At 38.6% G+C, this 24,961-nt stretch overlaps 1 protein-coding gene across 1 annotated transcript in view; it reads left to right on the top strand.

Moving 5' to 3' along the window:
• The window catches only part of COL12A1 (collagen type XII alpha 1 chain), a 101,693-nt gene that overhangs the window by 26,498 nt on the left and 50,234 nt on the right, over positions 1-24,961 (top strand). Inside the window, 18 exon segments of the mRNA XM_009646084.2 lie at positions 6,052-6,321; positions 8,212-8,478; positions 11,782-11,974; positions 12,696-12,817; positions 15,498-15,647; positions 15,733-15,852; positions 16,401-16,565; positions 16,756-16,902; positions 17,544-17,683; positions 18,988-19,117; positions 20,015-20,160; positions 20,437-20,566; positions 21,381-21,520; positions 22,293-22,422; positions 23,775-23,914; positions 24,194-24,326; positions 24,423-24,449; positions 24,761-24,903. Of these exon segments, the coding sequence (XP_009644379.2) occupies positions 6,052-6,321; positions 8,212-8,478; positions 11,782-11,974; positions 12,696-12,817; positions 15,498-15,647; positions 15,733-15,852; positions 16,401-16,565; positions 16,756-16,902; positions 17,544-17,683; positions 18,988-19,117; positions 20,015-20,160; positions 20,437-20,566; positions 21,381-21,520; positions 22,293-22,422; positions 23,775-23,914; positions 24,194-24,326; positions 24,423-24,449; positions 24,761-24,903 (2,693 nt within the window).

A 24,961-nucleotide genomic window follows, 5' to 3' on the forward strand; every position in this document is an offset into this window, starting at 1 on the left:
CCCATTTTATTTCTTATCTTTGTACATTTTAGAATAAACAACAAGAGGTGTAGTGTATTATATTCAGGAGATAAATTTGAGAGATAATTATGTCAGTCTCTTCCCCTTTAGAAAGAGAATCTATGCGCTACAGGGCCCAGTCCTACCATCCTGTTTGATGGGTAGCTATGTGTGCAGTAAGAATTGGACTGTACTAAAGCAATATATTAAAAAAAGTTGTGACAGAGTCACTTACAAGTTTTATTTTCTGTTGTATACATTTATTAGAACTTAGGTTTGGGGATTTTGGTGGGGGGAGCCCTTTTTTTGGTCAGAAAATGGATAGTAGTTATTTGGTAAACAGATGATTTCTTTTTGCTGTTTCTATAGTAACATAAGAATGCTTTAGAAATGAATGACCTCCTCCAGGCAGACTAGTACAAATTCAAGTGACATTTTCTTACAATAAGGTTTTTAGTATATAACAGGGACTTTACGTAATGTTCAGACTGTGTAGTTCTGCTTCCATCCTGACAGAAACAAGGGCTCAGTGTCCTCAGGAGATTTAATGCTGTTTCATGCATTTTTAGAATTATACATTCCAAGATTTTTTGAGTCTGACATTTGAAATTGACTTTTGATAATCTGTGCAAAATTTTCTTAGTTTTATATAGGAAATGAAATATGTATCAGAAAAAAATTAATACAGGGAAATGTTGAATGAATGATAAAAATGTATTTCTAGACCGATGAGAGTAGTATTAACCGATTAGCTGTTGGAAAAGACAGATAAAATGTTAAAGGGACCGAGTATGAATTCCTGTTGGCTTTATCCTAGAGCAGGAACACAGGAGTGCTCTGGCCAAAGTCCCTCTGTTTTGGGTCAGAACTCTCCTGGTTTGCGTCTTCTCACCTTTCTGCATTCCCAGTAGAGGAAGGGGAAGAAACCTGCTCTAACAGGGTCAAGCGAGCATTCGCTTTGTGTAGCAAGTCCTTGACTCTTCCTTGCACCATGTCCACAACCCTTCTCTACGTGCCTGAGGGCTGGTACTCTGGGAATAACCAATAGCTCTGTGGCTCGAAGGGAAGGGTATCAGCCGACCAAAGTGACTGCCTCCTCCAACGCTGAGGAGAGTTTGACCATTATAGTAAAACCTTAAAGTGATTCTGCTACCATCTCATCTGACGTGCGCACTTGGATCTTTGGCTGTGGTGCCCTAGCCTGCTGACTTAATAGGATACCCCTGTTGTATCCCATTGTAAACAAGGCAGGACTCAGACCACAAAATTTTGGTATATGCCTCTGCAAGAGAAGGCTCATTTATTTAGTTGCTTCTTACTTTTTAGGATGCTGACTTAGATTAATCCTGTGCCTTACTTAAATAAACTATGGCTCTGCATGAAATTTACCGCTGCAGGTTGATTTTGAAAGCTAGTGTTAAGAGCACATACAGAAAATTTTTTAAACTTTGGGTCCAAACTGCATGTACAACTCCCACTGAAATCAGCTGGCATTGTGTAAATGTTCCTGAGGGGAAAGGCCATTTGAGTAAGGCCATTTGATTTTTATGAATGTCAACATTTTAATTTTAGCTGATTCACTGTCTTGTTTTCAATAACAACAGTGGTTTCTGGAGAGCTATGGGAAGAGAGCCAAGTGGACACAGGGAAACTGCTTTAATATTATATCGTGTCTCTGGCATACTATAGTGAAAAAACTTAATATGGAAACTGGACACTGCAGAAATCCAGAACTGGGTGTAAAAGCACCTGACTGAAAGTTACCAGGTTAATTTTTGAGAATGTGTCTGCACTGAGTGATGGTAGTGATGTACAAGGGACTGTAGGCAGATTGCAGCTCTGAGCTAAAGACTGCCGAAGAGAATCCGATAGCCTGAAGTTGGTGACTGGCTTTGGTTCCCTAGGCAGGGGTTTGACCTGTCCATGCAAGCAGTTTGTTTTATTGTGTGCCCTGCTGAGAGGGACTTGGGGGTACTGATGGATGAAAAGCTGGACAGGAGCCAGCAATGTGCACTGGCAGCCCAGAAGGCCAACAGTACCCTGGGCTGCATCAGGAGAAGCGTGGCCAGCAGGTCGAGGGAGGTGATTCTGCCCCTCTACTCTGCTCTGGTGAGACCTCACCTGGAGTACTGCGTCCAGCTCTGGAGCCCTCAGCACAAGAAGGACATGGAAGTGTTGGAGCAGGTCCAGAGGAGGGCCACAAAAATGATGCGAGGGCTGGAGCACCTCTCCTATGAGGACAGGCTGAGAGAGTTGGGCTTGTTCAGCCTGGAGAAGAGAAGGCTCCAGGGAGACCTGATTGAGGCCTTTCAGTACTTAAAGGGGGCCTATAGGAAAGATGAGGAAAATCTTTTTAGTAGGGCCAGCTGTGTCAGGACAAGGGGCAATGGTTTTAAACTAAAACAGGGTAGGTTTAGACTGGATATAAGGAAGAAATTCTTCACATTGAGGGTGGTGAAACACTGGAAGGGGTTGCCCAGAGGGGTGGTGGAGGCCCCATCCCCGGAAACATTCAGGACCAGGTTGGACGGGGCTCTGAGCAACCTGATCTAGTTAGCGGTGTCCCTGCTGACTGCAGGGGGGTTGGACTATATGACCTCTAAAGGTCCCTTCCAACCCAAAACATTCTATGATTCTATGATGATTCTATGTGTATACTCACCACAACTTACAGCTGTGCTTACACCAGCTCCAGAGCATCATAGGATCTAATGCCTATTAGGGGGTAATTTTCAGAAAACCAACTGCTTCCTCACTTGCTGATGACTTGGGGACTGTATGAAGAGATGGGCTTACTTTAATGTCCATTTCAAGTCAAGAAAAAGCAGGAGTCTTTTGACTGTTAACTACTTGTGAGCCAGCCAGCCAGCACTTTTCTTTCTTACATATGCATTGTCTTTCTACGCTCCTTATCCATCCTGTTTAAACAAGTAGGCAAGAAGCAGGTGTACAATCAGCATTTTTGAACACGTGGACCAAAGAACAGAGTGGCTGCTTAGGTGTTACAGTTGTAGGTTTTGGGGGTTTTTTTTTGGTTTTTTTTTTTTTTTTGTTTTGGTTTTTTTTTTTTTTTTGTGAAATGTAAGCAAGGTAACTAGGTATTTTGTTTTAATCCAAGGGAAAAATACCTCATAGTCTAATTGTATGTTTGCTAGTCACTACATTATAGCAGTGTTATTGTGGAACATAAATATGTTTCTTGACTCTGAGTGTAGCAGCTTAGAAAATACTTGATGGAATCCTAATATTTTAAGACTTACAACTGGACTGCACCTTAAACACAGCTGCTCCCCTAATACAAAAACACTTGTGGGAGATCCAGTGAAGCAGAAAAAAAGCTGTCAGTGAACTTCCACCTCACACATGAGGTGCAAATCAAGTTAGTGTGTTATGTTAAAGAAATGTTCTCGGTTGCAGTGTAACATATAAAAAGTCTAATTTCCTTTAGAAGGTAAGTTGTCTTGTCAGCAGTTTCCAACTATTTGAAGTAAAAATTTTCCATTTAGTTCTAGTGGTTTGGTAGGAATCCCAGTCCCTTTTCCCTCTCTTACCTTGCCTTATAAAAAAGACATTTAGTTCCAAAGGATATTTCTTTCAGAACAAACATATTACAGTAACTGGTGTTCATTAAAGTCCATTCCAAACAAATTATTTTCCTCTGTTATTTAATGACCTCAATAATGACTTAATCAATAACAGTTTTATATATGCAGTTATTTTTGCAGTGTTTCCAACATATATCATTAGCTGTAGCATCCAAGAGTAGACTTGCAAAAAATTGTGCTGTGGTAGCAGATACTTTAATACTGAAATCATGCTGCGGCACAGCCACATTTTAAAGGGGCCAAAATAAAGTGACTTGTATATTTATATTACATTAAAATATGGAAAGAAAGGTTTTTATTGTGAGACATCTGTGCATTCTATCAAGTTAGGTTTTCCATATTTTTTCCATTTGGATTGCCTTAATATTTTTTTTATTGTATGAAAAAGCCAAGATTTCAGAGTAGAAGCTTAAGAGCAGACAGAAAAATTGGTGTAATTTACTTTTGAAGGCAAATCTCTTTTTCAGGCTTCCAGGAAAACCAGTCTTAGGATTTTAGAATCTGCCGTGGCTTCATTTAGTGCAGTCACTGAATTCAGTGAGACTGCATGAAGCATGAGCTGAATCAGGCCTTTTGAACTTAACTTTTTCACTGTATGTAACTGCTATTGCTGTGAAATGATAAGCAAGTGAACTTTACTAAAACCTCCATATCTCAACCTTTTTTGAAGAGGAGATGCCATAAATTTTAGTGATTAATATTGTGACGCTAAAAATCAGTTTGAAAAGTAAAATTGTAAGAATTGATGCAGAGTTAGGGTGGAAAAAGAATTGCTTCCAGAAGAACATGATGGGATGTCCCAAGACTGTGAATTAAAATCAGAAAAACCCCACAACATAAAGGAATTCTATTACATGCTCTACTAGCTATATTTGAGAGTCAGCTTTGTGATTGGAGTGGTACCCTCTGATTCTGTAATCTGTGTAGCTGATGAATCTTTATTACACCGTAAGCATTGTTTTTGGATAGATTGATATTAATTTCCACTCATCATTCAGCCAATTGGGATTCATTGGCTCAGTTTTAATGTAGTTGTGCTGGCAATGAGTTTTAATGTAGTTGTGCTGGCAATGAGATATTTCCAGAATGAAGCATTTCTACAGGTAGTTCTGTGGGATTATGTTTGGAGGTGTTGCAGATTTGTGGTGGAAATGAAAGATAAATTAATATGAAAAGTGAAAACACAGTATATGACTTTGAGCAACTTGTTGCTCACTCTTGCATTGAAACTGCTTCAGGCTTCTGAAAACAGTGAGGTCTGTTCTTGCAATGAGCCTAAGCGGTGGAAATTGGATAGGTACTGAATTCCTCTGTGTTCAAAGAATTTTAACTCTGGTACAGTGGTTGCTGTGGTATGATATAAGGATATATTTTTATCAGTGTAGGTAAAACTTTACTGTGATGCCATGAGGCCACCTCAAGTGTTTAAGCCTTCTTGCTAAGTAGTCTCTCAGGAATGTCCTGTAGGCCACAGAGAACACACACCAAAGAACTGAGCACTTCTGTGTGTGTATGGATCTGGTTTTGTAGACCCCTTTTGGAGATTTTGCTACAGTGAGGCATTAAGCCCCCCAGTCAGCACTCCTTTCCTGCCATCAAAGGCCAGCCACTGCAATAGGAAGATTGAACATATGTTATAAACGTATGTTAAACAGAGGCATCACTTTTGCTGCACCACTTTAGACCAATGAGCTCCATTTTTAAGCAGTGGAATTACTCTGGTGTGTTAGGTGAAACTCATGCATCCAGCTGACAACTGGATTTCACAGACTAACGAGCTGTTTCCTTCGTTCCAAGCTGGCTGGAACAAACTACAGGGAGGAAAGAGGTACAAGTCTTGTGAGTGGAAAGGTGGAGACTGTTTTCTACTGTAACTGTGGCATGAAATAAACAAACTGCAAATTAGTTCTAAACACAAAATGAAATAACTTATAGATCTGGTAAGTGGTAGTCTGGAAGATAAGACTAGTACTATTAAATAAGAAGATAAGGTTGTCAGAGAAAGGACTCTCTCACTCCGGTAAAAGTCTCCTTTATTTAACCCTCAGAAAAAAAGTTACACACCTGAGGATGAAGATGCATGAATGAAATGAAATTATTTACATGAGAGTTAAAACCTACCTAAATGAGCTGCAGCACATTTAAGCACTGGCTTCATTCCAAGTCTTTGATTAATGCCATTTTTATTTTGCATATTCTAAAGCATAACTGCTAAGTATCTTGCATGGTAAGGGATAGGATCATTCATAGTCTAAAGTTAGCTTTAAGTATTTTGTTGAAAAAAATCCATCAGTTTTCTCTTGGAACTACAAATGTATGTTAGTGAAATTAATATTGATGGGAGAAGTTTGATTTTGCTCTTATGATCATTTAACTTTTCCATTTGTACTTTGCTTACTTTTGCTATTTGTATTTTAGAGACAATTCACTGTTTTCTTTCTTGCAGAACGTGGTTCACCACGTAATTTGGTTACCACAGACATAACTGACACAACAGTTGGGTTATCGTGGACACCAGCCCCAGGAGCAGTTAATGATTATAGGATAGTATGGAAATCACTTTATGATGATACGATGGGAGAGAAGAGAGTCCCTGGAAATACAGTGGATGCTGTGTTAGAAGGCTTGGAGCCAGAAACTAAATACAGGATTTCAGTATATGCAACCTACAGCAGTGGAGAGGGAGACCCAGTAGAAGGAGAGGCTTTTACTGACGGTGAGTATAGCACAACATTTGTAACATTCTGTTCTTGATGAAATGATAATATTTTAAAAAAAAAGACCTTATTTTTCTTCACCTTTTTTTTCTGAAAGGTTCCCCAGAACCAAAATGCCACCTCAGATCAGTCAGTTATGGCTTTTTGTTTGACCATTAAAAAGAAGGAAAATCTCTTCTATGTCATATAGGTTCGGGTTTAGCAAGAAGTACTTCCATCTTAAGATGTGATTTTGCCTGCAAATTACACTGAAGCCAGCCTTTCATGGGTTTGGTGTGACTGCTGGAGATCAGGTGGAAGAAGTATTACTGATAAAGAGGAAAGGTTGGGTAAATTCCCACAGAATCAAAGAATTTCCTTTCTAAGCTATTGCCCTTTCCAGTCTTCACTGTCCTCAAACTGAGGCTCACTGGGTGATTTTGATGTTTGTTATTTACCCTTCCAGAGGCTCTTCTTTTTTCTTATTTGATAAATGTTATGTACTATTAGTCAAAGCAGACTCACGCCTCTCCCCACAGTGTAGGCAAAGTAAAAAACAGTGAGGCACCAGGGATACCTTGTTGCTATATATCAAAAACTGGCAAGTAGAGGAGACGGAATGAATGAAGGGATGCCCTGGATCAGCCTTGATGTTTCTGTTGTTTGCCTGAAGGGGCCACGTGAAGATGAAGCCTGAGGGAGTGCTCTGGGCAAGCATCATGTGTGTTTACTGTTCTTGTACTCTTTCCTAAGCATCTGTTTTGACTACTGTTGGAGACAGGCTGCTGAACTACATTAACCTTTGTCCTTGACCCAGTATAGTTGCTCTTAAGGTCTCGCAAGAGTAGTGATTGCTGCCATTGGTAAGAGCTGACTCCCCAGAGTCAAAGCAGACTGCCATTCCACATCTTCCCTCTTTCTTCAAGAGCAGCAGCATTAGCTGTCCAGCCTTTTCCAGGCAGCTTAGCCATATCATTTGTTGCTTTTCTCAGTGTGCTGCCTGAGGGAACTTGCTCTCAGCCCTATCAATAGACCCAGACCTGAGATGAATGAACATTGCATCTTTCTGTTGCAAACACAATTAGAAATTTTCAGTTCCTAGGACTGAGAGAGGATACTGTAGCCTGCAACACCTACCTTACCATGTGATGAAATACTGACCGATTCTGGCATGCCAAGAAGGTTCTGTTTTGCCAAAACCTAGATGGCTTATTTCGGCTGACAGCCAACATTACATACCTTTCAGTTCACTTCAGATCATTTGTAACATTCGTACAGTCTGGAAAATATGTCTTAGAAGCCGAGTGCTGCAATTTGTAGAGAAACGCTTTATTAGTCCATGTGCTTATTTCAGCACATATACTATCCTGCAAATAGTGGTGAGTGATTTTCCAAACATTTGGAAAGTCACTCACCACTATTTGCAGGATAGTTTTTATGGAGCCCAACACTCAGCTGTTTAGGTATTTGCTAGTACCTTATCAGATCTGTAAACTTGAAACTTAGAAAATCTTAACTCTATAGGACACTGTGTTGATAAAAAAACCAATGGCTTTATAATTTATCACTTTCATTTGAGAGGGCTGAATCCATTACTTAACAGATTACTGAAAAGCATGACTAAATAAAACTACCAATTATGCTGTGTCATCATGTAATTTATACTTCCCTCCTTTTTTTCTGTAATGTAAAGCACACTTATGTTTGTTTAGTCCATTACATTTAAAAAATAATTTAACAATGATCTGTGAGATTCCCCTGTCTTCCCCACAATCAAATGTAGTAATTTTAAAGCAGGCAATTGAGGGCAAATTTTTCTTTAATACAGAAGAATGAATTTTGTAGGCATGCATTTGAACATATCTTTTTGTGACAAAGTAAACATTTATCCATATTTTTACACTGAAAAGTGTCACCAAATGCCAGGACTGTGACAGTAGACAACGAGACAGAAAACACAATGAGAGTTACATGGCAGCCTTCACCTGGAAAAGTCTTGTCTTATCGTGTGTACTACCGACCACGCAGTGGAGGAAGACAGATGTTTGGAAGAGTAAATGCTCCTGCTACAAGCATAGTGTTAAAGCGACTTAAGCCACGAACTACATATGATCTCAGTGTTGTTCCAATTTATGATTTTGGACAAGGAAAATCAAGAAAAGCAGAAGGAACAACAGGTATGTATCACAAGATTGTACAAGATATGATAAAGTTTCGTGTTTAAAATTAATAATTATGATATGTAGAAAAGTATGGTGGAATCTGCCAAGATCATGAATTAACAGGCAAATTGAAGAAAATGCTAGAGGTCAAGAAGAGAGTTTGATTTGTTGGAAACTTCATTATAACATAGCCTGAGCATAGCTTTTTGCTGTTGTTATTGTTGGTGTAAATACGGTGTAAAATCTAGCTGAAAATACTGGACTTGTTTTGAAACACTGTTATCAGAAGTTAAAACAAGCTATTTGGTGAGGAAGACAGTATAATCGAGTGTTGTCAGTTGTTTCATAATTTGCATTTTGGTGCTGGGTATCGATTAAACTCAGCATCCTGTTACTTAAATTTGTCTTCTTCGGTCACCATATTTTCTGTGGAAAACCTGAGGTGGTAAAAAGGGGGGGTAGATGATTTTGACGAGTCATCAATGGAAGCTGGGCCTCAGAAAGCATGGGATTTTGGACAAGCTGTCTTCTCTCCCAGAAACTGAAACTCTCAAACTTTTATTTAGTCCTGGTGAGAGGATTTTTGTGGTAAAAGCAAAACTAATTTTCTACTCTGCCTTTAGTATGTATCTGATGCTGGACTTTCATTTTGTAAGGAGATGTTCTCTTGCTATCCAGATCAAAACAACCAGATTTAGAGTCAGTTTTGTGCTTCCATAGATAGAAAGCCATTATCAAAAGAGATTTGTTTTTCAAGATATTTCTGCCCATGTGGGACTAATGCCATTTACTGAGGTACACCACAAATACTTCATGCCATTCTCTGTCCTCTGAACATGTCATGTTGAATGATGCCAGGAAGTAAAAACAAGTCTCCTAACAGTGGAGATATTAGCACCTCAATTACTGAAGGAAGATTTCTTTTTAAGTTAAAAGATGGTTGATGTAGAGGAGTCATGAAAACTTGATCGACTCTTGACCAACACCTAGTTTTTCAATCTTGAAAAATATACTGAGATAAATCTCAGATCATCCAGCTGCTTTTGATTTTTGACCTGTTCATCTTGATATGGATATGCATCTGCGCTTTCAGTGTAATTGTGATGGTGATCACTCTTTGGAAGCAAGTGGAGCCTAAGTGATCTTGTTAGTTGAAGCTGTCATGATAATTCAGGGAGGAGTATCATGGGAGATGAGCTAGAGAGGCTGTATTTTTCCTTTTGAGTGAGGGTGTTTCTCAGCAGAATTCACAGTCTGAGGACATTTATGATTTTTCAGATATAGTTAAACAATTGCTTAGGCACAAAGACAAACTTTTTTTTTTCCCCCCCTCCACCTTTTCACTCCAAAGCTAGAGTGGTGACTTTGTTTACTCTAATTCCTAGTTTTGCAACTTTGAGATTATGCTGCTACAGTATTTTTTACAACTGTGCTTTAGATTTACACAAAAGCAAAAGTCATGCAGAAGCTAGCAGCAGGCTTGTTAACCACTCTTTGAGGACTGACCTGCACTGGGTAGCCATTAGTCTTCAGAGGAAGTTGCTCTTGACCTAAAAACCTCAAGCTGTTTGGCTGGCAATCCTCTGAAGAATTATTTTTTGACATACTCCCACACCTGTGCTTGGTGAAGTTGCTTGAGCTGCCAGGCCCTGAGCGTGCAAAGGTGGTGGTGAATGGAACTAAATCCAGTTGGTGGCCGGCCACAAGCGGTGTCCCCCAGGGCTCAGTTCTAGGGCCAGTCTTGTTTAATATCTTTATCAATGACCTGGATGAGGGGATTGAGTGTGCCCTCAGCAAATTTGCAGACGACACCAAACTGGGTGGTAGTGTTGATCTGCTTGAGGGGAGGAGGGCTCTGCAGAGAGACCTGGACAGGCTGGATCAATGGGCCGAGGCCAACTGCATGAGGTTCAATAAGGCCAAGTGCCGGGTCCTGCACTTTGGTCACAACAACCCCATGCAGCGCTACAGGCTTGGGGAAGAGTGGCTGGAAAGCTGCCTGGTGGAAAAAGACCTGGGGGTACTGGTTGACAGCCGGCTGAATATGAGCCAGCAGTGTGCCCAGGTGGCCAAGAAGGCCAATGGCATCCTGGCCTGTATCAGGAATAGTGTGACCAGCAGGACAAGGGAAGTCATTGTGCCCCTGTACTCAGTGCTGGTGAGGCCGCACCTCGAATATTGTGTGTTCAGTTTTGGGCCCCTCACTACAAGAAAGATGTTGCATTGCTGGAGCATGTCCAGAGGAGAGCAACAAAGCTGGTGAGGGGTCTGGAGCACAAGTCATACGAGGAACGGCTGAGGGAACTGGGGTTGTTTAGTCTGGAGAAGAGGAGGCTGAGGGGAGACCTGATCGCCCTCTACAACTACCTGAAAGGAGGCTGTAGTGAGGTGGGCGTCGGCTTCTTCTCTCTGGTAAGAGATGATAGGACGAGGGGGAATGGTTTGAAGCTGCGCCAGGGCAGGTTTAGGTTAGATATTAGGAAAAACTTCTTCACTGAAAGGGTTGTCAGGCTCTGGAATGGGCTGCCCAGGGAGGTGATAGAGTCCCCATCCTTGGAGGTATTTAAAAGAAGGATAGATGAGGTGCTTAGGGACATGGTTTAGTGGTGGGATGGCAGGGTTAGGTTAAAGGTTGGACTCGATGATCTTAAAGGTCTTTTCCAACCAAAGCGATTCTATGATTCTATGATTCTATGAAAGGGAGAGGACTGTTGGCGGGACCATTTCTACAAAAGGGTCTTTTATTCCCCCCCTTTCCATGCTCTGGCCTGTGGAACCCAGAGCTCTGGGGAAGTAGCTTGAGAAGTGATACTGGTGACTGAGTACTGGCTGGGTGTGACTTTTGCCTGCAGTAAATTCTGGGTTTTTTTCAGTGTTGGTTTGAGAGGAAGCTGCTTCTCTTTTGGTCTCTATGGCTCACCTACTTGTTGCCATTTAAAAGAGAGGGGGCTGGTCTATAATTAACGGAGATAAAGACTAATGGTGGTTAGTCCATCTGTCGTCCACATTTATTGTAAGATCAGATGGATGTTTTAGATAGGTGACATGAATTGCTATCTGTCCCTCAGCCCGTTGACTGTAGAGGGAGCCTTGGTAACAAACTTAGTCCACACACCTATTGGTTAGATACCTAAATTAGGTGAAGTGAATCTCATCTTTCACCTCTTGATACTTGTCTTTATGTCAAAGAAAAGGCACAAAGAGTTTACGGCTGCCACTAATACTGGATTTGCATATAGATTTTTACATAAAAGCATACTTGTTGATTTTTTTTCCATAACCAGACCTGATGTAAATCCTTTTTTCCCATCCTTGCAGCCTCTCCCTTTAAGCCACCTCGAAATCTGAGAACATCTGATTCAACTATGTCAAGTTTCCGAGTAACCTGGGAGCCAGCCCCTGGGCGAGTAAAGGGCTACAAAGTAACTTTCCACCCTACTGAAGATGACGGAAGTCTTGGAGAACTAATAGTGGGGCCATACGACAGCACAGTGGTATTGGAAGAGCTTAGGTATGGATAATAATTCATGTGGGGTTTTTTTTTCTAATAACTTTTAGCTTAGGGTGTTGTTTAATCATGATTTGGGATTGAAACGCCTGGCAAAATCTACTGCAAGAAAGAAAGTAATTTTGTCAATAAGCCACAAGGATCTTGTTATGCAGTCTGTGAAAGGCACCTGGCAGGGCTCTTTCTGAGATTATTCACATCACTTGTGATGTTCTCACAGGAACTGAAGGAAGCAAAGATGTGGGCAGAGGCTGTGTTCTGCATTTTGCATATGAGAAAGCTAATGGGACACTGGAGGAAGTTGGTATTTCTAAAGTTTCCTCCCCAAAGTTCCTTACGTCATGTTAAAAAAAGCCTAGCTTGGTTCTTGATTTATATTCTTAGAGGCCTGGATTTATAAAGTAGGCCTCAGTCCATGTCAAAATCTGTTATGCAAATATACTAGACATATTAAAATAGGATCATTAATTAATTATGATATTAGTCTTTATTAGTCTTAAATTACTTGAATGAAGAAGGCTATAAATTTAAGTACAGAATCTAGAATCAGCTTTTAAATTGTCAAAACTTCACTGTCTTGTGGAAGAGCTAGTCTTTGGGCTTCACGTTTTAAGCACTTTCTTTTCCATGGGGAATTTTTTTCTGTTAGGATTTCATAAGTGAAGTGTCAGAATTTAGCTAGCCAAGTGACTTTAGTTACAGTGCATTTGTTTAACTGTTGCAGGGCAGGAACTACCTATAAGGTAAATGTTTTTGGAATGTTTGAAGGAGGAGAGAGCAGCCCCCTGGTTGGACAAGAGATGACCACCCTTTCAGATACTACTACGGAGCCATTTTTATCTAGAGGTAAACATGACTGAGTTGAAGAAAAGGCAGCCTTGGCTTTTGGATAAAAAAAGACCAAAAGTTTACCAGCATTTCCTTATCATTTTTCTAATGTGCATAAATATTTATTTACAGGATTTAGTATACTCCCTACCCTGATGACATAACCTCTGGTCTGGAATGACCTCTAAGTATGCCCCAGATCACGTTTCTAGTCCTCTGCACCCTTTAGATGATCTTACAAAGATGATAACTCTGGCAACCCATGTTTTCCTGATTACTCAAAGCCATCTGCATTGCATTTTCAAGATATCCACATCTGTGTTAAATCACATAAGGTCAAATTCTTGAACAGAGATCATGGCTCATCTACAGGGATTTTCACAGGAGTAGAACAAAGAACTTTAAGCAGATCTTTAGCCCTTTGCTTGTCCTTATATGGTGAATTTTCCTTTTAAGAGTAAGATGGTATAATGAACAAAGATCTGATAGTTGGGAATGTCCCAGTGTTATTGTGTATTATTTGAGGTTATATGCAACATAACCATTATTTAGTCCCTTTTTTTTTTTTTTTTTTTTTTTTTTTAAACTATAGAAGGAGGAGACTTAGTTCAGAAATACAATTGCTGAGTGGTTTCCAGTACCTGTTTGGGAGTTTATCCCTGTGTGGAACGTTTTGACCTTCCAGTCAAAGTTTTTATGAATGTTAGGATAGCAGTTCCCTTGGTGTGGTTAATGGGCCTCTGCATGCTCATAGTTGTGCCCACCATACTCTCAATTAATATCAGGTGAAGAGAGTTTCAGGGCTCAGTCTGCCTTCATGGTAAGCATCAAGAAGCAGGTCTTTGCTTCTTAATAGCCAAATATACAGGTGGAAGTAAAGACTTTTCTCCTATGCCATTTCAAGGCTTGCGTAGCCATCAGAGAGGATTTGGTGAGGAGAAAGAATGTAACTGCAAAGGCCTTTCAAAGTCAAATAAAGAAAAAAGGTTTCAGACTGTTGACTCTATATTCTTTTTGCTTAACCTCTTTGAAGCCTTGTTTCCACACTGGGCTGTGTAAATAATATTCACCTCATGTAACTTTGTTGACAGCATTTTTAGGAACTTCTTAATTAATTGCTGTCCCACTCTGTCTAATACAAGAGGGAAAAACTGAGAAAAACTACCTAGGAGGCCATCGGTGACTTTAGTAAGTCTGGCAGAAAAAGAATTGTACCAAGAGTGGTTTGGTATTTTTTTATTATGGCAGCTGTCATTTCTGTCTTCAGTGTTATATGCTTTAAGCTAATTACTTTTACTAATGCATGGATTTGAGTCATGGTTAATGTGAAAAATTAATTTTATATCTGGGACTGTAAATGTAATAGTATGTTACTTATTAGCAGGGAGAAAAATATTACCCTAGGTCTGGTGCCTTTGCTAGAATTTTCCATGTGGGGAACTATGGTAGTTGGAAGACAAATAAAAGTCAAAATAGTTTAACTTTTGTATTGTACATAAGCTAACTTTAACTTCCGTATTAAAGTTATGCATGCAATTTTTTGAACTAACATGGTTTTACTTAAACCCTACTCCCAAGTGTTTTTATTGTCCTGACTAAAGACTAGATCTATATTTTCTATGCAGAAGAGGATCATGCTTTTAACCCCCAGGTACATGGAATAGTTATATTCATGAGTCTGCAGTGTTGGATCAATAATGTGGAACATATATGAAATCACAATATCTTTCAACTGTGATGAGTGTGGCTGATTTTTCTCAATGGGATTTCTTCCATATAAAGACCAGAAGCTCTGATGGCAAGAAGCCAGAAAATTTGCAGCTGGTAACACAATCTACAGGAAAAGAGAGAGAGCAAGGATTTTTTTTTTTTTTTTTTTTTTTTTTAAAATGGCTGCGGATAAAATCATTGTGTCTGTCTGTTTTGTATAAATATTTTGTGATTTTCCTTGTGATATGATGCGTATTTTATTCTGTAATTTGTAAGTTGAAGATATCTGAAATAACTTCCTACCTTTTCAGAATATTGCAGCTTTATATAAATGTTTGTTCTTGTTCCCTCTCTATCTCTTGACCTGTGTTTATGTTTGTGTATCTTCCTTAAATTATGTTCTTTCTTTCCTGGATGTGCAAACTTCTATACCATCTGTATCACTATGTCTTTTTCCCCTGAAAATTCAGAAATGCTATTTATTTGAGAGTGGTTGCAATATATGCTATTAATTCCACTATTTCATAGTTGAAAATTAAGCAGTAGTTTATCCAATCATGACAGACTAAAATACTGTAAATTTGGATAATCTGGTAATGTTCATCAACATGTCAGTGGTTAGCTTAGTAGTCTTTTACAAAACTTCTGAAATCAAGTTATCTACCATCTTTAAAGACCAAAACATATAATGACATGGCAATAGAGAAGAGCAGTGGCCTTGACATTTGTGAAGGCTTATTTATAAAAGGAAACATACATGAAGAAATTTATACAGCTTTTGCCATGGAACCAGTGACTAGTGTGAATAGCGTTCACAAATAGGTCATACTTGACAGAATGCCAGTGAATAAAACTAGAGCTATTTTGGAAGCCAACTCATGACATATGTCATATAAAAGGATGGGGAAAGAAAGCTATCATGCTAAGGCTATATTTTTCTGGTTGAAAGCTTTCATCTAAGGTTATATTTTTCTGGTTGACATGGCAGGTTTAGAATGTAGAACCAGAGCAGAAGCTGATATCGTGCTGCTGGTGGATGGCTCATGGAGTATCGGGCGGCCAAATTTTAAAACTATCAGGAACTTCATTTCCCGTATTGTTGAAGTTTTTGATATTGGTCCTGACAAAGTACAGATTGGTAAGTCCTCATATGTTGGAGGGAAAATGAGGCATAACTGCTACACAGCCACATAATAACTGAACAATGATGGCTTTTCTTCCAGGTCTTGCACAGTATAGTGGAGATCCCAGGACAGAATGGAATCTCAATGCTTACCGAACCAAACAGGCTTTGTTGGAGGCTGTAGCGAACTTACCATACAAAGGAGGCAATACTCTAACAGGTGTGTCACACTGCCAGGATTTTCCTTAAGCTCCAGTAAAAGTAATTTTAGTAGGTGACCCCAGTATTGTTTCGTGAGCTCAAATTTTTCCATCATGAAAGGGCCTCACAGTTCAAATCAGAATGTTTAGAAAAGAACAGCATAGCATGTAGACATATAAACTCAGTGGAAATCTGGAGAAGAGTGATGGAGGAGATCTTGGGTAATGAAGAGCTTGGGTTGGTATTGAGCATACAAGAAGAAAAAAAGGCAATTCCATGTCAGGCTGGGGATGAAGACAAAGTGTGGACCCAGAAGGGAGGCTAGATGAGATCAGATAGGATGGCAATGAATAAAAGATAAGAGGTTAGAGACTTTGAAAGGGCTGAAATAGTATCAGTTGCTGATAAGTCTAGATGATGGGCTGCAACTAGATTTTGAGTGCTTCTAGAAGAAAGTAAATTGTGGAATGATGTTGTCAGAGTGAAATCACTAGGATGAAGTAGTCTGCCATGATTACTATGTGGAAATAGTTTCTAGTGATGGTTACCTTCTTTGTATCATGCTAGGAATGGCCTTGGATTTCATTTTAAAAAATAACTTCAAACAAGATGCAGGCTTAAGGCCCAGAGCTCGCAAAATTGGTGTTCTCATCACTGATGGCAAATCACAAGATGATGTAGTTACCCCTTCAAGAAGACTCAGAGATGAGGGAGTGGAACTTTATGCAATTGGTAAGTATTATATGAGGAGATGGCCTGCACCACCCCTCTCCTTCCCATCTGCTAAATGCACAGAGAAGTGGCAACATACATAAGAACCTAAAAGAGTATTCAAAGAATGTGTTTAGGGACTTAAGTTCATGGCGTTGTGTTTCGTGTCTGACATTTCTAACAAGTTTTGTTTTCATGTCGTCTCTGTAAGGTATTAAAAATGCAGATGAAAATGAATTGAAGCAGATTGCAACAGATCCAGATGACATCCATGCTTACAATGTTGCAGATTTCTCCTTCCTGACTAGCATTGTTGATGATGTAACCACAAATCTGTGTAACAGCGTGAAAGGTCCAGGTACATCACATTTTCAGTCTAATTCATCCTTTTTCCATTTACGTGCTTACACTGCTAATTCCTTTTTATTACTTACTGGGAACAGTGTGTAGCCCTGGGCTGTTTTTTCAGCTGCTGGTGTGAGGAAGTTGTGCAGACCACCTGGACTACCCTGCAGGGGTTCTTCCTTTCATTTCAACAATGACTGTGTTATACCTAACACAGCATGACATGGCTGGACATGCCTTCTTTTCTCCCAGAATCAGGAAATATGTTGCTCAGTGCATCACCCTTTTGCTCACTGTGGCAAATTCTTTGATGATACTCATCCAATAAAGAAAATTTCAGCAGCCCTGCTCAAGTATTAATGCCTGACAGACCAAGAGCAAAGCCTGGCATGGAAAAACAGTAATGTTAGCTGATGGTTCTCCAGTGAGACACTGGTGTTGAAGGAGTAGGAGTGATAAAGGAGCTTATTTGGTCTTGAGGGTGCTATGGTGAGCTCTCTCTTCACACAGTTGTTAAAAAAATTCTTGAGGAAACATGAACATAAGCAAGTACCTAAAGTGTGTTTTTTACCCCTAAGCATTTTTTTTGTCTCAGATTTTATTCCTGATGCTATAAAATAAGTTAATAATTTTTTAATTGGCCTCCCCTTGTAGGTGATTTGCCACCTCCCTCTAACCTAGTTATTTCGGAAGTGACGCCTCGTTCTTTCAGACTGAGATGGAGTCCACCTCCTGAGAGTGTTGATAGATACAGAGTTGAATATTACCCTACCTCTGGAGGTAGCCCTCAACAGGTTAGTACTGTATGTTCATCTCTGACATTGTCCATAATAACCTTGGACTTCCACATTACAGTAATGTCATTCTGAAGTTTGTGCTGTGAATGGTCTAACATTAAATGAAAAAAAGGCTCCCAAGGTCAAGAATATCATGCCTCGGTAAATGATACAGAAAATTACAAAAAGTAGGATCATAAGGATGACTTTGGTTGTTTTAAAATCATGAATCCAGGAGTAAAATGTATTTCTTAAAAACAGTTGACTGGTATTTCATAGAATCATAGAATCGTTTAGGTTGGAAAAGACCTTTAAGGTCATCAAGTCCAACCGTTAACCTAACACTGCCATCCCCAAATTACTATTTCTAGTAATTAATTTCTGTTCATATTCCACTGTCATATATTGGTTTAAATAGGTCTGTAATAGAAATTTTCTGAGCATACTCATGGGTAGGCTCACTGTTCTTTTAGTATATATTCTTGTTAATAGAAAAAAAGACAGTGCGTGATGTGGGTTGTGAGGTAGTGCTTAAATTAACATTGTATGATGGTACTTTGAGTCTGTCTCTAAGTACATCCTCTAAACTGTTTAATACACAGGGTCAAACTCATCTTGTGGTTATTACTTCTCTACACAGAGAGCCAGTAACTGGCAACCCTTGATTCTATGCAATCTGAATTCCTCATCACTCTCTTCAACCAGACAGAATAGTATTTAGGAGAATGAAGTTAGGCACCTCTGTGTACCTAACTCTGAACTTCCTATCTCTGAATGTGGCTTTTAAATCTTAACTCAGATTTGACTCATGGAGAATTTAGTCTTAGTAAATCATGAACTCAGGATTTGGCCTTTGATTAAGGTTGGAGCAGTCATTCCAGTGCACACTGACTTTACAACCTGACTGCTTTCTGGCACTCCTGTTCTGCAAGGTGTTGCTAATGCCATGTGCTGTAACCATCTAGACTATCCTTGGTGTTTAAAACTTTTTTCCAAAGTGATAACATATATCCCTGTCACTTTCTTTATGTTGCTGAGTAATATAAAAGTGTAAACCATTGTGAAAGCAGGATGCACAGTGAGTGCTGCTAGATATATCCAACTCTACTGAAAACGAGTGTCTGAGGTTTCCCTGTAGCTTGCTTTGCAAAAATAATAATATACTGTCAGACAAAATACATAGAAGTTTAAGAACATACATATTTTTAGTTCCATACCATTAATTTCTGAAGAGTTTCAAAAAGAATGATCTTTTTTTTCTTAGTTATAAGATTACAAATGTATTTGTCGTATGGTGGTTAACATTGCTTCTCTTTGTGTAGTTTTATGTAAGTAGGATGGAAACAACGACAGTTCTGAAAGATCTGAATCCTGAAACAGAGTATGTTGTTAACGTGTTTTCTGTGGTAGAAGATGAAAGCAGTGAACCTCTAATCGGCAGGGAAACAACTTGTAAGTCAGAAACGGAACTTGAATGATGTGTTAACATCCAGTTTGGCATTTGGGGAACTGTCCAGTAGAATTTTTAGCACTATGCGCTTTCTTCTTAGAGGAAACAAGAAATGAATTACAAGACAGAGTTTATAAAATCCTGAAATCTGATTATATACAAACGTGTACTTTTTCATTTTTTTTATGCTAGATAATAAACTCCTGCTACTAGCAGCCAGAATACTATAGAAATTCTTTTTAATTTCATAAGATTAACAAAAAAGGCAGTTCAACACAATTACATCACTTCTATGAGACGTAACTTAGCCATGTTTCTACTATTAGCTGTCTACATGGTTATTTTAGGTACATTTATGCTGAATGCAACATAGGGTGACTTTCCTGCCTCTTTAAGAATATTGAATGTTAGGTATTCATTTCAATTCTTTGATTGCTTTGTATTAAGCTTGTCATAAACCTTTAAAGTATATACCTGATTTTTATGAAGTCTGTGGTAATTTTTGATGTTTATTAAATAATTTGAGAAATATAGAAAACAGGGAGAAAGTACAAAAAATCCCTTTGCAAGTACAAATCCTAAACCAGTCATGTTGTTTCCCATCAGAGCAGTTATGTGAGTTAATGCTTCTTAGAATATTCAGGTGTTTCAGTGCAGACTTGTAACATAGTTTTAGCTGTGTGTATAGCAAATCAGTAGCACATTCAAAATGTGAAGACCATTACCTCATTCTTAAACTAAGCACCACTTAAAATACCACTACTTGCAGTTCACCTTTCTACTACCCATAAAGTACCCTAATACCCATGTGCAATATTCTCAGTGGTGCTACCTGTGATGTAAAATATAAAGGTGAAGAAGCTGAAGGAAATAAATTAATAATATTTTTTGTTTGACAGTGCCAATCTCTTCAGTTAGAAACTTGAATGTTTATGACATTGGATCAACTTCCATGCGAGTGAGATGGGAACCTCTCGCTGGAGCTACTGGTTATTTGTTAACATATGAACCTGTGAATGCCACAGTCCCAACCACAGAGAAAGAGGTAAGAGAATTTGTCTTCACTTCCTATACTCTACCAAAAATAAATTAAGAAAAACTGATAGATTTTCTTGTTCTATCATAATAGTCAAAAGGGACTGACATGTACTTCTTGAAGTGCAGTGAACTTACCGGGATATTGTATACAATGACATCAGTCAGGAAGCTGTAAATACACTGAATCCCACAAACAAAATTCCCTTAAAGTTAAATCATTGCTTGCTTTTCTGCCATTGCTTTCTTAATTTTTTAAACATGGCGTGTTATTTTTCATGTGCAGATGCGCGTTGGACCGTCAGTGAATGAAGTGCAGCTGGTAGATCTCATCCCCAATACTGAGTACACTTTAACAGCTAATGTATTGTTTGGTGATATCACCAGTGACCCACTCACTACCCAGGAAGTGACATGTATGGACATCTTGATTTTTGTGTTGTTATTGCTTCAGCAACATTTAATTTTAGTTCTATTTCATGCAACAGTTTTTATGTATTCTGTTTTGTTTAGAAGACCATCCTTTCCATGTTTTATGCATTTTCTAACACTCATACATCTCAAAAAGATCTTAAAAGCAATTTTAATGAAAAGGGACCAACTATTAAAAGAGGAACAAAAGAGTTTTTTCCTTGAATAGTAAAGGAAGTTGGCTTGACCATCTTGAGGTTATAGTGTTTTAAAAAGGTCTCAATTTTTCTTGCATTAACTTAGAAACCTTGTTCCCAAATTCAGTTCCCAAATTAGGTGCAGAAAATACTAAGGGAACATGCCATACCAAGAAAAAAAAATGTTCTAAACATGGCTTCCTTCTTTATACCTTTCCTTAAACATCTTTCTTTAAACATTTTCTACTGGCAGAGGCATGTTTCTGGGCTAGATGCATGCAGTATAGTTATTCGTGTGTTCTTAAAAAAATGTTAAACCCTTAACCATACATGAAAAGTGCCTGTTGCTGCCAAAAGTTATGACCTTAAGCACTGATGCTTCTAAAAATGTTGTGCTTATAATTTACAAAGGTGAGGCTACTGTCGTTTATATCTGTTTTGCTCATTGCTGGGACAATAAGCTCCTAAGCTGTCTCATCTAATGGCCAGAGCAATGAACTTCCCAGAAAGTTATTGTCTCCATTTCAATGAAATGCATGAAAATAATTTAATTCCTTCTGAGAGAGACTTATACCTCTGCTGTGAATAGCACTTTCACTTACTACTGTCATTATTTTTACAGTACCTTTGCCTGGACCCAGAGGCTTAACAATTCAGGATGTTACTCACAGCAGCATGAATGTCCTTTGGGATCCTGCCCCAGGGAAAGTTCGAAAATACATCCTAAGATACAAAATAGCTGATGAAGCTGATATAAAGGAGGTAAATGACAGGAACATTTTTGAAAGTACTAGTTTTAATAAAAAGACAGTTTTATTTTGAGGAGCTAGGTTACTAAAATAATAGTAAAAGTAGTATTATAAGCCACCATTGAGAATAAAGAGCATCAGTTCATGGTGACTGCAGTCAGGAAAGGGTACTGATTTCTTGGAAATGGAATAAGCACAAGATAGATTTCTTTGTGTACTCCCCTCTTTCCTCTCCTCCAGAGAGAGAGAATCCTCAAACTGACTTGATAATTTTCCTGTGTTTTGATAAATAGCCATTTCTACTCTCTGCCTAAGTGTTATCTTGCCAACCTCTAAGAACAGCTTACAATTAGGAGGACAGGATTGTAGAATAAAGGTATGTTAGCCCCTTTGCCCACTGTCAGAATATGTGTGAACATTGTTAGAGATGTCCTTGAGTTAGTGCAAGCTTTCCATAATTGCACTACGAGGCACGAATCAGCTTTTGGAGGATTAAACGTGGTTTTGTAAGGGAATGAGGATTTTCTGGAGATGCAGTCTGCATCCTCATTTCTAAAAGAATGAAACATTGAAAGCTCCACAAGTAGTACTAGTATCTGAGACGATATGCTTTGCAAGGGAGTTATAGTAGATGGCACTCCATATTCAGGTGTTAGGGGCAAATAGCAAAATTTAGTGCGGAATACTTTTTGTTGTTTTTTCAGTAAGGGAACTTCTGCCATTTAATCACGTGCAGACAGAAACAGAGCAATTTAAAATTCTTAAATCACTATTTTTATTCTTAGGTGGAAATCGACAGACTCAAAACCAGCACTACTCTCTCTGATCTTTCCTCCCAAACACTGTATAATGTAAAAGTTGTTGCTGTATATGATGAAGGGGAATCCCTACCGATAAATGCAGAAGCTGTCACTCGTAAGTTTTCCTAATAACCCTTCTTGTGGTTGTTTTTGCCTTATGTTCTATGTAAGTTGTGTGTGTTGCAATATATTACTGAGTTTAGGTGGAACCGTAATTTATCTGAGAAATATTTTACTATGTAATACATTGCAATGCATTACTTGCAATATAATAATCCCTGAGAATCTAAGATGAGTTCAGTGTCTTGCTGCAGTAAACACTGAGCCTGCAGTCTGCAGAGAGGCAACAGACCAGCCACTGAAGCAAAATTATTTGTGTTTAGAGGCTGAAGGAGTGAGAACACGGATCTAGGAAAGTGAGTAGGAAACAGTGGTATATACTAGAGGATTAGAGACATATGATCTTACTTCTGATCCAACAGAGTTTTTGTACCATGGAATGCTAAACCAGTCTGTACTTTTAGAGAATCATAAAGTCAGCTTTTGAGTAATCTCAACAAATACAGGCAAGGAAATGGTGTTGCACGAACAGTAAGAGCTGATCTTCATAAAAGAGAGGTGACAGACTGAAAGGAGATAGCAGATATAAGGGAAACCCTCATCCTGAGCTAGGCTTATGATTTAAGAAGATGGCTAACCAGAAGAGCTAGAATAAAAATAAGCAATGTTACCTTATCACTGCCCCTCACTGATGTGAAAAAAAGAGAAAAAACATGCATGTGCTCTCTGTCTTTTTTTTCTTCTGAATTTTTAATTTTGTAGCCTGGTGCATTTAAAAATGTTTGAGATTTTTTTTTGCTTGCTTTCATGCTAGCCTTTCTTCTGTAGCTGTGGTTTTGTGTGAATGTGTGTGTAAGAAAAAAGAGGAAAGCTCTGTCGAAGAAATTATTTTTAGTTTAATTGTCTGGTTTTACCTATTTATTCATTTCTTTCCAGTGGCTATAATTTTTTTGCCTCCTTAACCTACAGTTAACCTCTGTGAATTCTTTCTAAATAAGTGTGTAATTCAGTCATGACTTCTTTGGCTTGTCTAAAGAATTTTAATATCTGGGAGAAACTCATGCAGGAGCTTAACCTCTGTGTGTGTGAGTTATAATCACTCCTCCTAACTCCTGAGAGCTAGGACTTCCGTTTTTGTAAATAGGCATGTGAGTTGTGACCTCTACTGAGGTCAGTAGAGCGACATCTGGTCTACCTGGTGATGTGACCCTATGAAGGATGGTTTGCTTAGTGTAGGTGGTCTGAGTTTTATACTACAGCATTTTATTGTAATCATTAGAAGCATGGTAACTGAGAGATGAATTTTCTACATAATCTTCTAAATTTTTTCTCTGAGTAATTCCTTGGTTTAGCTGTATTTATTTTGTAGTTACATTTTGTGGAATACTTTTCTTTTTCTCATAATAGAGCCTGTGCCAGCACCAGTCAATCTCAGAATTACAGATGTCACCACAAATAGTTTCAGAGGAACTTGGGATCATGGAGCTCCAGATGTGTCTCTATATAGAATAACCTGGGGGCCCTATGGAAGATCTGAAAAACAGGAGGTAGGAATAAATATTCACCATAAGATTTTATGGGCAGTCTCTCAGAGGGTATATTTTTAAAATCAGAAATGTAACTAATAAATGACCTATAATTTGCAAGCCCTCATGTTGTGCTCAGTGGAAATTCAGTGAGAAGGTGTAGAACACATAGCTACAACCACCTGCAGTGATGTTACTGTGTAAAATGTTAGTCAGTTATATCCCACTCTCTGTTTGTTTTGGTTTGTTTGTTTTGTTTTTATTTATATATTTTCTTACTTTTAAAAATTTCTCCACAAGACTATCTTAAATGGGGATGAGAATAGTGTGGTCTTTGAAAATTTGAATCCGGATACATTATATGATGTCTCAGTTACTGCCATCTATCCTGATGAATCAGAGAGCGATGACCTCATTGGCAGTGAACGAACATGTAAGTAAATAGTTTCTGCATGTTGTTATTCATAGTTATTAAATTAGAAGGCATACACATACAAGAATTCTGAAAACTCTTTCTACTTTTTTCTAGTACCCTTGGTACCTATTACCACACAAGGTAAGAATCTGAATTTCCAGGTATGGTATTATTAAAGAAAACTCATAGCTATCTTTTTCTAAACTGGAAGAATGTTGACATTAAAAAGCTGAGATCATTTAATAAATATTATTGTGTATTTGGAAGAATACTAAACACTAGATTACCACATGTTTATTATTTTCCAAACATCACAGTTTATGTTGTCTTATACTTAATACATTCTGCTCTTGGTCAGGCATTTCATGCAGCCCTAAAAGTATGAATGAAGTGTTTATCCCTGCTTTTTGCTTAAATTACACATTTATTCTTTTCTTTATTACATTTCTCAGCCCCAAAGAGTGGCCCACGAAACCTTCAGGTGTACAATGCAACTTCACACAGTTTGACTGTGAAGTGGGATCCTGCCAGTGGTCGAGTGCAGAGATACAGGATCATTTACCAGCCCATCAGTGGGGATGGCCCTGAACAGTCGGTAACTAATTTTGAAGTGTTACAGCTATTCAATCTTAAATGATAGTCCTGCAGTGTAA

The sequence above is a fragment of the Egretta garzetta genome, unplaced genomic scaffold (genome assembly GCF_000687185.1).
Source record: "Egretta garzetta isolate BGI_Z169 unplaced genomic scaffold, ASM68718v1 scaffold9, whole genome shotgun sequence".
Lineage (NCBI taxonomy): Eukaryota > Metazoa > Chordata > Aves > Pelecaniformes > Ardeidae > Egretta > Egretta garzetta.